This window comes from Centroberyx affinis, unplaced genomic scaffold (genome assembly GCF_046629955.1).
Source record: "Centroberyx affinis isolate AG114_WGS23_722 - 3 ecotype Tasmania unplaced genomic scaffold, CSIRO-AGI_Caff_v1 ptg001190l_1, whole genome shotgun sequence".
NCBI lineage: Eukaryota > Metazoa > Chordata > Actinopteri > Beryciformes > Berycidae > Centroberyx > Centroberyx affinis.
In genome coordinates, this window is record NW_027279714.1 from 203,489 (window position 1) to 217,809 (window position 14,321).

Here is a 14,321-nt window from a genome sequence, read left to right on the forward strand (position 1 = left end):
GAAACCTGCAAACTTTTTAAAATGCGTAATTTGTTTTATGTGAAAATTTGTGTATTATGTGAAACATTTCAACTTCATTAAATGAACAACTAGTACTTATTCCACAAAAAAATCTTTTATTGCTTGTATAAATATGTTCTGTACAAAATTACATCTCATTACTCCTTTCAACACGTACAAATTTAATGTACAAAATTTGACACAAACTAAATACAGTACCTCAAAATGTTTTATTGCCGTAGTACTCCTCACTGGGAGCGCAATATTGTATTTCATTGAATGTAAAATTATTCGAACAGATTCTGTATAAAAAATGAACACAGAAAAGTTCCAAAAGGCCTAGGAGAAGGTGAGGATGGATGGTTGGCACAAGGCATAAGGTGAAACTGAAAAATAAGAAAATAGGCTATTTCAGTCAACAATGGTAATCTTAAGTTATATCCATAAACATATTCAACCTATGGTCATATTTTCTGTACACTAAACAATTTCTATTGTTTAGGGACCTAAGAGTAAAAAGGGTGCATGCAATCTTTCTCCCCGGAGCCAAAGTGTGAGACATTGCAGATATAGTGCTAGACATGATGAAATCCCAACCTGACATTGACAGGATTATCAACCATTTGGAACAAATGACAGTCTGAATTGCTAAAAACCTTTGCTTGTCTGCTCTAGGTTCCATTGCTCCGTTTAAAACCTGGTGAAAACCAATCATATAAATCCCTTGGATAAATAACAATATTTGTAACCTAAAAAATAATGTAGGAGAGCATTTCTTTTAATCCAAATGATTTTAGCAGACTGTCTAATTTACTCAATTGTCTTCTTGACATCAAGGGGCGGAAGGCCCAAAACTTTCTGCAGTTGAATACTGACAAGACAGAAATTTTAATCATTGGTCCTAACCCTGCTGCACAAGCAGTTCAACAATCCCTGTGCTCCTTATCTAGCCATGTAATGCCAGTGTTTAAGAATTTAGGATTTTATTTTGATTCCAGTTTGCATTTTAATCACCATATTACAAAACTAGTCCAATCATGCTTCTTTCATCTCGGGAATATTGCCAAGATCATTGCCAAGATCATTTCAAGACACATAGAAAGTTATTCATGCCTTTGTCAAAGCCCGTTTAGATTACTGTAATGCATTTTTTACTTGCATGACTCATTGTGGAGGGTGTGTGTGGTTTAACAGTCTGCAGAGGAGAGGTAGTGGGGCGTGGGGCCTGTGCTGTGTAGGACCCCACAGTAGCTTAGTCATTGCTACACTTGTCCTTAAATCGACTACAGCTAAGACTAGACGGTCTGCTCATTTTACTGCTGTCTCTTTACATTGGCTCCCAGTATGTTTTAGAATGGATTTTAAAATTATTTCTACTTACAAGGCCTTGTATGGCTGAGTTCTGATATGTATTGTTGATCTTTTAAAGCCCTACCATACTTCAAGGTGTCTTTGATAGTCAGACCAAGGTCTTTTAGCTGTCTCACCTACTAAGCTCAGCTACAAGCATTTGCAGCTTTGGCCCCCAAACTATGGAACAGTTTACCATATAATGTCATGGCTCATCATTCTAAACCTTTCATGCTTCTTTCATCTTTTTAAACCTGTGTTTTATTGTATTTTATTGTATTGTTTGTATTATTTTGTTTATTTTATATTGTTTATTTGTATTCCATTTGATTTCTTTCTGATCAGTACTTTGAAAAACCTGAAAAACTGTTTTTGAAAACTTACTTTACAAATAAAGTTTATTATAATATATAGAGTTTTTATTGCTAGATGTCCTCAGAGTCACTGATGTCACTGAGGGAGATCAGGCTGCTCTTCAGTGTGCTGCCGGTTCCAGCTTCAGTCAGACCTGGGAGGCACAAGACAACACGGCAATGTTTCCTTTACATTCATTTAACTGTGCTGGCCCACATAGCTAGCAAACTGCCCCCACAGCTAGAAAAAATCTAAATACAATAAAGATTATCATCATCTGGCTGTATTGCTAAGCATACCCAAAAAGAATACAGTTGCATTTACAGAACAATTGTCCATATATCATGGCATAAATATCCAAATAAGAGCCATTCACAAAGGGGTAGTAGGTAATCTATGACTTTTATCAAATTCAAAAACTTCTTCAAACTGCATTTTTCTGGTATTTTAATTTTCATGTACAATTCTAGATTTAAAGTCTGTTATTCCCAATTCTACTTCAACCTATCTAACAACAGTAAGTCTACTTCCTATAATGTTTAGTATAGAATGTACTGCATGGTGAACTACAATGCCTACTATCTCTAGCTACTTACTAGTTGCAAAATAAATGGTGGATGTCTGCTGCCCTCCTCTTACTTGGCATGTCGCTGTAAAGCATAGACTGAAAATCTCCTACACTACGATGATGGAAAGAAGAACAAATTGTACAACGCTCAAGGAGAAAGTTAGACAAACTGACAGAGATGCTCACGGACCGGAGTCTGTCTGTCTCACTGTCGCAGTCTGTGAGAGCAAGGTAAGGGCGAGTGGGAAAATGGGGTGCGGACTTCGGGAAGGCAGAGCCATTTTACATAAAGGCACATGGAGTGGATTGTGGGAGTGGACAGGGCTTTGGAATAGCGTGCGGGACTAGGCTGCAGTAAGGACTATGGCACTGACCTGATTTGTGTCCCTTGCCTGTGGAGGTTCCCCAGACGCTGGTGCTGGGTGAGTCCAGGCTCTTCCTCAGCGGTCCGGAGCCCTGGCCCGGTTTAGACATTTCCTGTCCAGCAGCGTCCTCCAGGGAGGAGACAATCCACTCACTGCTCTCCTCTAGGTCTGTGTACTGAGACCACATACAGTACAGGAACAGTGGTTAGATTAGATGGGTTAAGGAAGAGCATAGAGAGGTGCATTGAAATGCCCAAGCACCGCACATTTTATAAAACATATTTCCGGTCCTCACTTCACCTCACTTCCGGTCCTTCACTTTCAAAGTTGTTGTAAAATAGTCGATAAATGCACACCTGTGACTGCACAACAATTAATGTTAAGCACCACTTATGCCGGGACTTATGCATCACTTAGCAACCAATTTGTTGTGTTGTTCTTAAAGGACTTTATTGCTAGGCAGAAAACTAGCACTTCATAAATGATAAATAAATGATTAAAAAAATAAGAGATTCTCTGAATATTGGCATCTTTTTAAAAAAAACCAATGGTGTGTTACCATTTGATGTTGATTTACAGGGATTTTAGGACATCTAAGAGAGTTTTGTGTCATGCCTAACAGTGTGTCTCTCTTGGCATATTAATTCATTTTATCCTGCTTTTCTGTGTTGTTTTATTTTTCAGGTCAGGAAGGAACTACTCTAAACCCAATAATTAGAGATGTAGTGTTAACAAAAATAGATAGTAGTAATAGATAGGTAAACTAAAGGTTTCAGTCTGTAATCAGGTAGAAACGAGAACAACAAATATTTTATCTGACATCATACTTTTTCAAAAACACTAACTTACATGATTCTAACACTACCTCCTTTACTGTATACTATGAAATGATAAGATTAATTAATTAGCTTGAAAAGGTGGGTGTACTGGCAATGATGTATACCAAAGCCAGGTCATGTGAAAATCTCACCGTGAGGTCCTGAACCTCGTCCTTCCTCTCTGGTAAGATGCTCACGCCCCCTGCTGGTTTCTTTGCCACTCTCTCTACAAACTGCTTCTCCACCCTCCTGGCCATGTCATTTATTTTGTTCTCTAAAGGGAAAAGATAATAAATAAAATACATAAATGTGGCTTAAATGAATACTGTTTCCATGGTAGGTCTAAAATTGGTCTAAGGTCGGTGATTTAAATATACAAGTGATGAAATTGAATGACATTTCCAAGCTTGAAATAAGTGTAACAAAACAAGTATTTTTACTTTGTTATGACGATTATTCATTATTATCAGTCATTCTTATTTTCATTTTACTTTTAATTACTTTGAAGCATACTATGAGTTGGCAATTTTGAAGAGGGACAACTAAATTAATTTGTGAGATTATTGCACCTAAGCTAAAGGCTATTAAACCCACCTTTACCATAGTTTCTCTTGTCTACATTGCCGTTCTGGTCTCTGTAGCTCGGGAGCTGCCTGGGGTCGATCTCCTCCATCTCGCTGACTTCTGACCACTCCTCATTGCTCTCCATCGTAGTGACTGCTGTCTTGGCCACAACACTCACTGGTCCCCTGGACAGCTGGGGGTTGGAGGGCGGTGAGTGCTTGGCTGCAGTCTGCCTCGCCTGGACCGGACTGGCCCTGATCTGGACCAGGGTGGCCTGGTGTGGTTTGGGCTGGGATGATTTGCCCCACTGCTCCTGACGATGTTTTTGAGGTTGTTCCTCCTCCATGTCTGTGTCCTCTTCTTCAGACTCTTCATCTGAACTGAAAGGAGGTGTCCTGAAGAAACACAGGACTTTATTTTGAGATACAACACACCAAACCTTCTTGTTAAATCATATATAGCTATGCACTTTACAATGCCCTTTACACCTGGCATTAACATGTGTTGTATCTGGATTTGTACCTAGATAAGACTGACATTTTACATTTACTCCATTTATCCACTAGTATCATGACTATCCATTTTTAATAAGTCACTATCTATTTGCTTTGCCTGCACTTCCTCGTTGGATCAGCTAGAAAATGTTTATTTCTGTTAACACAGTTGAATGTGGACAGGTAACGCAATTGCATTTACAATTTGTTAATGTCCTTTGTTAATGTGGCCAAATGAATCTCTGACCACCTTTGGAAGGGGTCTGGGTGATCAGCTCTTCAATGTGTCTTGGATTCATTTACACCTGGATTATATATCTATGAAGAATGACAAGAAACAAAAATCAAAGGTGTGGAGACAGTTTTACTCAGAGATTAGACCCTTGAGTTTTCCATACTTGGGTGTGGAGGTCAGGACGGTCTTGGTCCTTGGTGCTGGCTGGGGGGTCTTGGGCTGTTTGCCTGGAGGTCCAGACATCACCTGGGTCACTCTAGAAGGCAGGCTGCTGGACCGAGGTCTGTTCTGAGTCACTACACAGACAAAAAAACAGACACACACACATAATATAAACAACACAATTAGTGGATCAGCCACTGAGTGTGTGTCAATAGAGATCTCAAACCCTAAGTCGGCTTATGTGGCGGTGAACAAGGCTCATGGAGCAAGCAGATTAGGCTTTACAGTTAAAGGTTTACATAGATTAGACTGACATGTTTGATGTAACCACAGTCACAAAAAATTAATACCAATTAGACTGGTAAAACAACATAGACTCTGTCAATGCGCAACTACAAAACATTTAAGGGAAAGCCGTCACCCGTAAACATAAATGTAACGAGCTACTAACGCAAATTCATTAGCCCTACAGCTCACAATAAGCAAGCTCAAATTCACTAAAGCATAGTAGCACCACAGTGTGGTTACTAGCAGTCTGAGGGCAGAGTAAGGATTTCGAAAGATGTCAGCTGCCAAGAGGCTTTTGGCTGACCCAGCCCTGGAAAGTACCTTGAACTAAGTGCTTGGCTTTGGCCTGTAGCTCCGGGTCGCTGCCTCTCCTCCTACCCCTCAGCTTCCGCTCCACGATGTTGGCTAGCTCCTCCCGGTGGCGCCAGTAGTCTGGTATCTCCCTCGCTATTCTCTCCCGCTCTGAACGCACCTTGGCCATGATGGAACTGCACTCCTTGTTCTTCAGACCACGCTGATCCTGAGGATAGGTAGGGAGATTGGAAATGAAATGGAAATGTCTCTTGGTTGTCTGTTCCAATTCAATAGCAGTGCAACCCCACAGCTTAATCGATGTAACCAGACATGAGTCAAATTGCAAATGAAAAGAATTCTAAGCATTTGTCTTTAAATTCTTTGAGTACCAGATGGATGGGGTCAATACATTAAGATCATAGATTCAACTGTATTTGTAATGTGTTTGTAATATATTTGCAAAGTATTTGCAAATACTATTTCAGTATTTTGGGTTTGAGTTTGACTCAGGTCTGGATTTAAAAACTGATCTGTTGAAGCCTTTAGGTTTGCCACAATGTAGAAAAGATGTAGAATCTCACTGTCACTGGTGACCAAATGAGTTGTATTAATGTGTTTAATCAAAAGAACATTTTAGGGTATTTTTTTTTTTTTAGATCTAATGTAAATAAATGTCATAATGTCACAGATCCCTCCTTAAAGTTATCTATGTTTAAGAACTTTAGGAGAGGGAGAGAGAGAGAAGTAATTTGCATACAGCCTTGACTCCCAGGTCCTCCAGCTTCTCAGCAAGCGCTTGCTCCAGCGCAGGGCGCAGCTCTTTCTTGATGTTGGGGTTCCTCCTCAGAGCGCTGGTGGTCACCCTGTGTTTCCTCTCCGGTGTAGGTTCTGGCTTCTTATCCACTGGCCTCCTCTCAGAGATGCTGCTTGAGTCTGTAAAAGAAAACTTGTCACTTAATCAGCCACTTATCATGAATCAGGGTTCAATCATAGGTGGAAAGGGCAAATATGAGAAAGATGAAAATGAGGAGGAGGACATCAACATGCATATTTGCCAATTTTCTTAGCAAGCTCCATGCTGCAGGCTCCGTCAATAGCTCAGTACAGCTAGAAGGGGGTGATTTGACTGCGGTGGGGCAGGCAGAAGAGGAGAATGTCTATGTGTTTATTTGCCACAGAGATTGCAACGAGATGGCAGATGGACTCCACATAATGATTATTTGACGCTGACACTGCAGGCATCACAGACGGTCACAGACCAGGGCCTGGTTTCCCACAAAGCTTCCTAGTACTAAGGTCATCTTAATTTCTTTCCATGTCAGTGGTGACTAAGATGATCTTAGTCCCACGATGCTTGAGGAAAAACCGGACCAGAACAGACTGATGAATCCATGCAGAAAGCATACAGTCAACAGGCTCTGCTGGTTTGAGCATCCGTTTTACCTTTCTCCTCTTCTGACAGCTCCTGTATAGGATCCAGCTTAAGAGTAGAGGGGGGGTCCTCTAATTGAACAGCACAGGAGGTCAAAGGTGAGGTGAAGGAGTCAGATGAAATAGGAGTTCAGAGATGGGGACAAATATACTGCTGTGTGGACTGTAGTGCTGGTTTACATTTCTTATGAATTTGTTGTTGAGAACAGCATTAATGAGTGGGTGTGGAAATCCTCCATGCAAGTAAGCGCATGCTCAACCTATCTGGGGGCGAGAAGATTTTGTTTTTTATTATTACATTTATCTATACCGATTACAACTGGTAACTTACCAAGTACAACTCTCTTTGGTTTAGGCTCTGGTGCTGGTGCAGTGAAAATCGCTGAAAAACAGAGTAAGATCAATACATGAGATCAGATCAGATCATAAGATCAGAGAGTGAAAAAGTGATGCAATCTGATCAAAACTAATTGATGATGAATACATACCTGGTACCTCAACTATTTTGGTGGGTGGATTTGAGGAAATAGTTTTCATCTGCAAGATTAAAGAAAAATCATCACACTGTACATGACATGTTTCACAAAATATAGCTTTACATGTAGTGCATGTCAACCAATATCAGTTTTCAATCACTGAAATGTTTGGTGAATTGTATGTTCACAGAAAAGTGGAGCTATTTCAGAGAAATGCAACCGTGGCTTCTTATGCAGTATGGCCATCACAATTGTACAGTATCACCACGTCACTATAAACACAATCTCAGCCTGCGGCGCAAATACAGGATATCCTGAACAAGGGCTGACCATCCGCCTTGCTTCCTTTCCACAAAACTGCACTTGGCAGTGATGAGTGATTGAGTGTGTGTGTGTGTGTGTGTGTGTGAGTATGAATAAGTGCTAACCTGCTCCCTCAGAGTCACGATGGTGTGCTCCCTCTCCTGCAGCCTCCTTCCCATCTCCTCCCTCAGTCTCTGGTCCTCAGACACAGACGACTGCATTTTGCTCAGCTCATTCAACAACTGGAAGAAAATGGGAGGAGGATTTATTGTCCAGCTGGCTCAATTGTAACTCACGCATGTTGGGGCAGTGGTGCTGTGTGAATGGATACTTGTTTGACTTACAGATGCTATAACCAAATGATAATGACAAATATCCATAGATACCTGATTCTTTTCAGAGTCGTGCTGAGACTTGATTTTTTGTATTCTGGATTCCCATTTTCTATCCTAGAAGAGAATATTGTAAGCATGTTAGGCTGCAGTTAAAATCTCTTGCCATTCATTTCTAGCTATTACAATATTGCTTCCCTACTAAACTGACCTGTTTGTTGACTTGCTGTTCCAGCTTTTGGATGGCTTGCGTGTGCATCTCTTTGAAGTTGTCCAGGTCTCTCTCTGCCTGCCGGGCTATAGGGCTGGCCGCTCTATCACTCTTCGTCGTCTGACACTGATTTGCTTCCTGTGAATTGTTTACTGGTTATTATTAGGATCTCCATTAGCTGTGCACAGTGTAACAGCTACGCTTCCTGGGGTCCACACAAAACATAAAAACAGGACATAAAACGTAGCATTTGCTTTCATTACGCTCCACTATTTCAGTACAGTACATTTCATTACATTGCTTAGACCTTGTGCTATTCTAGAACAGTCTGGTCAGTCCACAGAGAAAGGAGAGAGGGGACAAAAGAAAAATGAAAATATCACAAATCGACAAAAGATTTAAATCAAAAAGAAAAAAAGACAGAAAATGGAGAAAAAAAATGCTTCTGATATGATTCTAGTTCTGTCTCATCCCAACCACTTGATTCCTTGCAAACAACTACTGTTATTATTATTTTGCATCATGATTTATTATTAATTTTCAGTTGTTGGAGAGGCATTTCGCTGTAAGATAATTCCGTAGCTGTTTTTTAAAAGTTAGTTTGCCTGAGTAATATGTGAGTTCCATGCAGCCATGGCTCTGAATTCTACTGTTGGTTTCATGGAGTTGGTTCTAGCTTTTGGAATGAATGAAAATAAATACATGAAATAGTAAAAAAGGTATGAATAAAGCACACATACCCTGAGGGATCAAAATAAAATTCATGTCAATAAACAATAAGTTCACTAGTAAGTGCTCCAGCGTTCATTAAGAAGTTACTAAACGTGTTATCCAAGAATCCATTTCATACATTACGAGCCTGAATATTTCGGCTGTAGAGAAATTCCATCTCCCTGCGGATGCCGTCCCTGCTGTCTTCTATCTTTCTGTCCATGCGTGCCAACTCCTCTGCCTTAAAACGGTCCAGTTCTCTCTGAAGGTCCTTGTACATAGACTGCTGCTCTTTTTCCTGGAATCAAAAGAAAAATCAAGCTTCATCAATAACTATGAGCCATACTACTGGCTGGCATGAAGGCAGTGATTAAATATGCAGTTTTTTTTTTATAAGTCGTTGTTGTTTTTTAGGATTACTCAAAAGCAAATTTCAAAATGTAAGTCATCTGATCAATTGCATTAAACTTTAGGTTATACAGGCTTACTAGGGTTAATGATAACACATCAAAGCCAGCAAATGTAACAATGTAGCAGGTGCGCTCTGGTCTTGTTTTCCTACCTGAACTGTTTTGGCTTGCAGGGCCTGTTGCTGCTGAACAAGCTGCTCCTTCAGACTATGGATCTCCGCCTTGAGGATCTCGTTCTGAGATTTCTTCTCGCTGTCTGACCGTAAATCTGGAAGACAGGATGATCAATGATGGAAAAACAAGAAAAAAACGAACAGCGTTAAGGTGCATGGCAATGTAATGTAGAACCAGTTTCACATGTGAATATGAAGGGTTTCATTCCATCATGTCATATCCATTATGAAAAATGATACTTGAAATTCATCACTCAGTAGTGGAAATATTGAAGAGTCCATCATCCAAAATGCTTGTGGTAGTATTTGGTAAGGAAAGGTTTTTAAAAAGCTAATAATCTAAATAGCTCCAAAGATAAGTTTTGCTTTCATGTCGGCAGGAAATTTGCAAGGCTATTCACATGGTGGATATTTTGCCAATGCCATTCAATCTCTGTTGGCACCAAATCACCACATATTGACTGCCTGACAATGTGGGTCTCAGTCCTCTTCCAAGAGAACTGCAGTGCAGTTTGTTAGGAGTAAGAACTTAATCTGAACCAACTACAGGAAACAGCCCAAAACATGTGCTTTAATGGGTATAAGGAGATGGATGTTGACATCTAATAGCCATCGGTTATCTCTAACCTTGTGGGATGATGACACATTACTAAAACTCCAATAAACGAGCTGCAGTATTTGTGAGTCCATTTATGTGCAAGCAGGCAGTGTGAACCTACACAAACCTAATAGAAAAATGCAACTATTAAGTAAACTTTTCCCTTATTGTTTGGACCAAAGGATATAAACTGTAGGTGTGATCACACCCTTAAACTCTATAATGCATCTTTCTCCTTGAGCATTTTATCGATGTGCAAGTGACTTATCTGACTCCCACATTTTCTTATGCAATCTCACTCTCTCTCCCTCTCTCTCCCTCTCTCTCCTAAAATCTTTAAGACTGGTTGACTTACGGATCTCATATTCATCAGGGTGGCGGCGTTGCATGTGACTCTGGAGAAAGGAGGAATTGAGGAAGGATTTATCACAATGTGGACACTAAAGGAAAAATAAAAAAGATAGGTATTAATATATCACCGTGTACATTTTTCACAAAGAAAGCAATCCCAGCAATCACAATTCACTATATCAGTACTAATACTCTTAGATATTTTCTTTCTCACTGTACTAAATATGATGACTCTCACTCTTTGAAGAGACACAAATTCAGGTAAACATACATATCAGTGAGCTCTGTCAAAATTTGATAAAATTTCATACTAAATTAGGCATTCTCTTCTCCTCTATATTTTTTACATTGCAATCTTAATAATGGTAACAACTGGCCACAAATCATTGAGCAAGCATTCAAATCAGGTCAACAACAGACAGGCTGATTACGCTTCACACAGGAGCATCCACTGAGTTCAGGCATGTGTTTCCAAGCAGACAGATAGCGTGAGTGATGTTGATTTGCTCCCTGCGGCAGGCGTCACCTCACTCCAGCTCACTGCCACAGTCGAGAGCTGGAATAGACGCGGTCTCTGCCATACAGACACACTCACATCACACGCTACATTTAACACTGCCGCTCACTGTGCCTGTGACTTCATTCAATGTTAAACTGGTTGCTACTGATATCATGTAGAAACATATGGTAGCAAAGACTGGAAAGTCAACCATGTCCCATGGAGAGGTGTGACGCTACAATAAGTAGGTCTTTGAGTGATACAATCACATTACTGGTTTGGAATAACTTTGGAAATTGGGAGTGAAATTAAATTAGCATGGGTCTAGTTACTCAAAGAAAGGGATTCTGTGTATATTACACTCTCTAACAAACATCCATTTTGTAGAAACAAATGGGGTGATTTGGTTAAGATATGGAAACATTAACATAACCTACAACAAACAAGAAATGCTAAAGGTCGTAGAAGGACACACATGGCTTCTCTATCAATTATTGAGCTGCTGAGAGCTCGGTTATCAACGCTTCTGTTAGCTGAGCTGCTATTGCACACCTAGCAACCGCGCTCTGTCATGACACACTACAGCTGTTGCCTTGGCAACCGCTTGGCCAGGTCAGCAGCAGCCGCACACTTCAAGAACATGGGGCACATCTCCGTCTTGAATTTGTGCTATAAATAACCTATTGCCTGGTGAGCTATGCTACCTAACATAGAATATATTTACAGGCAAAGGGCTTCAAATGATAAAACCACGAGTATCCTACATGTAACTATTTACAAAAAAAATGTCTTCAACAATGCCGGCTACTAAATTCACTGAGAGGACATGCATACATATGAGGGTGGGGGAGGTGTGAGTCAGCCAGTCATCTTGATGACTGCTCTTGTCACCATTTTGTAAGTGGATTAAAAAAACACTAATTGCCACCACATGACACCATCTGGTCTGCAGCTCTAAATCCTATTCTTTGAGTGTGAAAACAACGCTTATTATAACTGTACCAAATTATTGGGCCATTAGAGGTTTTACAATACAAAACAACCATTTCCAAAACAAAAAATTTGATTAAGGCTTAGAGCTTCACCTATATCCTTTTTTTCCTTCCAAATCCTGATGACAAATGCACAAAGCCGGAGCTGTGAATAACGCTTGGGAACAATGACAGAGAGGGGGGCCCCGAGGAGGGGTGAGGGGGTGGGGGTACTGGGGGCCGACTGTCTGCTTGCCATACGTGCAATGCAAATGGTAACCGATACCCCCTAGAGAGTGAGCGCTTAGCGTGTCAACAGTACCTTATGGCTGCTCATGATCCGTGGAGCGAGCATGGACTGCTGGGTGCGAATGAACTTCTTCCTCTGCTTAAGCTCTGCGTTCAGCGCCTTCTCCTTCTCCTCCTGCTTCTTCTGCCGGGCCAGGAGCTGCTCGCGCTCCCTGCCGGCGGCCGCCAGCCCCTCCTCGGCCGCACGCAGGTTGAGGGACAGAAATTCCTGGCAGTGGAGGAGCCACTCCACCGTGAGCTGGGCCAGCCGAAAGAGTTTGACCACAACCGGGTCCACGGGGCTCTGGCAGCGCTGGCAGCGCTCGCCCTCCAAGCTGCAGAAGGTCACTGTGTTGATGTACTCCTGGAGGGCGTTCACTTCCAGCTGGCTGACCACCAGGTCCACATCCACCGCACTGATGCGGCGCCAGTCCACGCTCTCCCTCCGTGGGCGGAACTTGAAGGGCGCCATGGCGGAGGAGCTGCTGGGGGGAGTCATGCCGGTCTGAGGCACAGAATGGCCGTTGGAGGAGGGATGGCTGAGTGGGGAATTCAGGAGGGACGGGATCCCTGCTGACGAGTGGGTCCCCTGGCTCTCACTGGTATAGGGGTAGTATACTCCGTCGTGAAATGGCTGAAACAGACGAGAGACATTGTAACTCTTCAACTAGAAAGCTACATTTCCTGGAGAAAATGTGTGGGCTAGCTGTACACAGTAGTAGTGGTACTACTACTCTCTCTCTCAATCATTTTAAAGTTTGCAATGTTTTTGCTGTTTCAGTGCTTCTTTCCTTAGTGTTGTAAAACGTGTTTATGGTGGGGCCAGAGTGTCAGTTGGTGACATCACCTGCTCTGCTCCCATCTGAATATTCCATCATTAGTGTGTGTTAGGTTTACTGTTGGTTAAATATTTTATAAAGTACAAGTCGGATCAAAAAGAGTTGAATACAAGCAAACAGAATTCCAAACATATGCTACAAGATGAAACTTGAACAGAGTTTCTAGCATAAAGTATGTGGGAGGAGATAACGCAGATGTTTTTGGCATAAAAGGAAGAAGCCGAATAATAACAAAAAATCATAAGTGAAGAAATAAGAAGCTATAATAAGAAGACATAATGACAATTTCATGGCTAGCCTACAGCTAGCCCACTAATTAGGACACAGATTCTGCAAGCCTGCATGCTTCACAGTAGCACCAAACGCCTCACACACCACACAATCACGGTAAGAGAGAAAGAAAAATTAAACGAACAGCATTCACACAGGAGCATGGCGGCACAACAGCACAGATTCCATCACTTACAGCCAACCAAAGCACACAGGCTCGATCATCTACCTAATTCTGCTGATGTCCCGATGAAGCCGTGCTCTCCTTACCATCTTCGATTGATTTCGCCTCTATGGGAAGAAACCGCAGGACCAGTCGTTCCTCATCGGTTCCGCCTCTTTCAGCTCAACGCGACAACACCGAGGGAAGGGCGTCCTGCACGTTACCATGGAGACAGAGACGAGCGTCCCAGTTCAGCGAAAGAGAGGAGGAGGGGGGGGGGGGGCTCCCTGGGGAGATAAATGTTATCAAAACACTGCAGGCAATCAGCAAATGTTTCCCTACAAATTGAGGAAGAGCTGCATCTTGATATATAGATAGAAGATAATCCGTACAATGCGTTTCACAGCTTTCACAGATAAAAAACGTACGTACACGCTCTGGACGGTATGTAAAACTGAATGAAAGGCAACCTAACTTGCATGCAAGTCAGTCAGCAAGCTTTCACTGTTGGTATAGCTATAGTTGCCTTGCTAACAGTAAATACACATAGTTAATCTCACGGCACCACGTTTCCTAAACAATCGTTTCAAGTTGGGACAGGCTTTTCTCCCCTTGCTTGACCTCAACCCCAACAATAGAACGCATGTTTGAACTTGTTTGGGAAGCCGAAATCTTGATGTCCCATCACGTCCACTGTAAAGACAAGTTTCAGTGGACTAACTTTGCATCAGAAAACGTTAAAGTCACCATTTCTTGTAAACTCTATATGTAAAGCGCCAGCTAGCTTGCAATGCCATGACTCG

General features: G+C 41.6%; 1 protein-coding gene across 1 annotated transcript; it reads right to left on the reverse strand.

Moving 5' to 3' along the window:
- Nucleotides 1-109: 109 nt before the first annotated feature.
- dzip1 (DAZ interacting zinc finger protein 1) lies at nucleotides 110-13,763 on the reverse strand. Its single transcript, XM_071524381.1, has 18 exons — nucleotides 13,626-13,763; nucleotides 12,281-12,880; nucleotides 10,493-10,577; nucleotides 9,519-9,634; nucleotides 9,096-9,254; nucleotides 8,246-8,383; nucleotides 8,089-8,151; nucleotides 7,828-7,944; nucleotides 7,412-7,460; nucleotides 7,255-7,305; nucleotides 6,250-6,425; nucleotides 5,520-5,718; nucleotides 4,912-5,044; nucleotides 4,050-4,414; nucleotides 3,608-3,729; nucleotides 2,647-2,812; nucleotides 1,735-1,858; nucleotides 110-386 (listed from the first exon to the last, which is right to left on the reverse strand). The coding sequence occupies exons 1-17, from the start codon at nucleotides 13,626-13,628 to the stop codon at nucleotides 1,776-1,778; spliced, it is 2,625 nt and encodes an 874-aa protein (XP_071380482.1). The 5' UTR covers nucleotides 13,629-13,763; the 3' UTR covers nucleotides 110-386; nucleotides 1,735-1,775.
- Nucleotides 13,764-14,321: the final 558 nt, after the last annotated feature.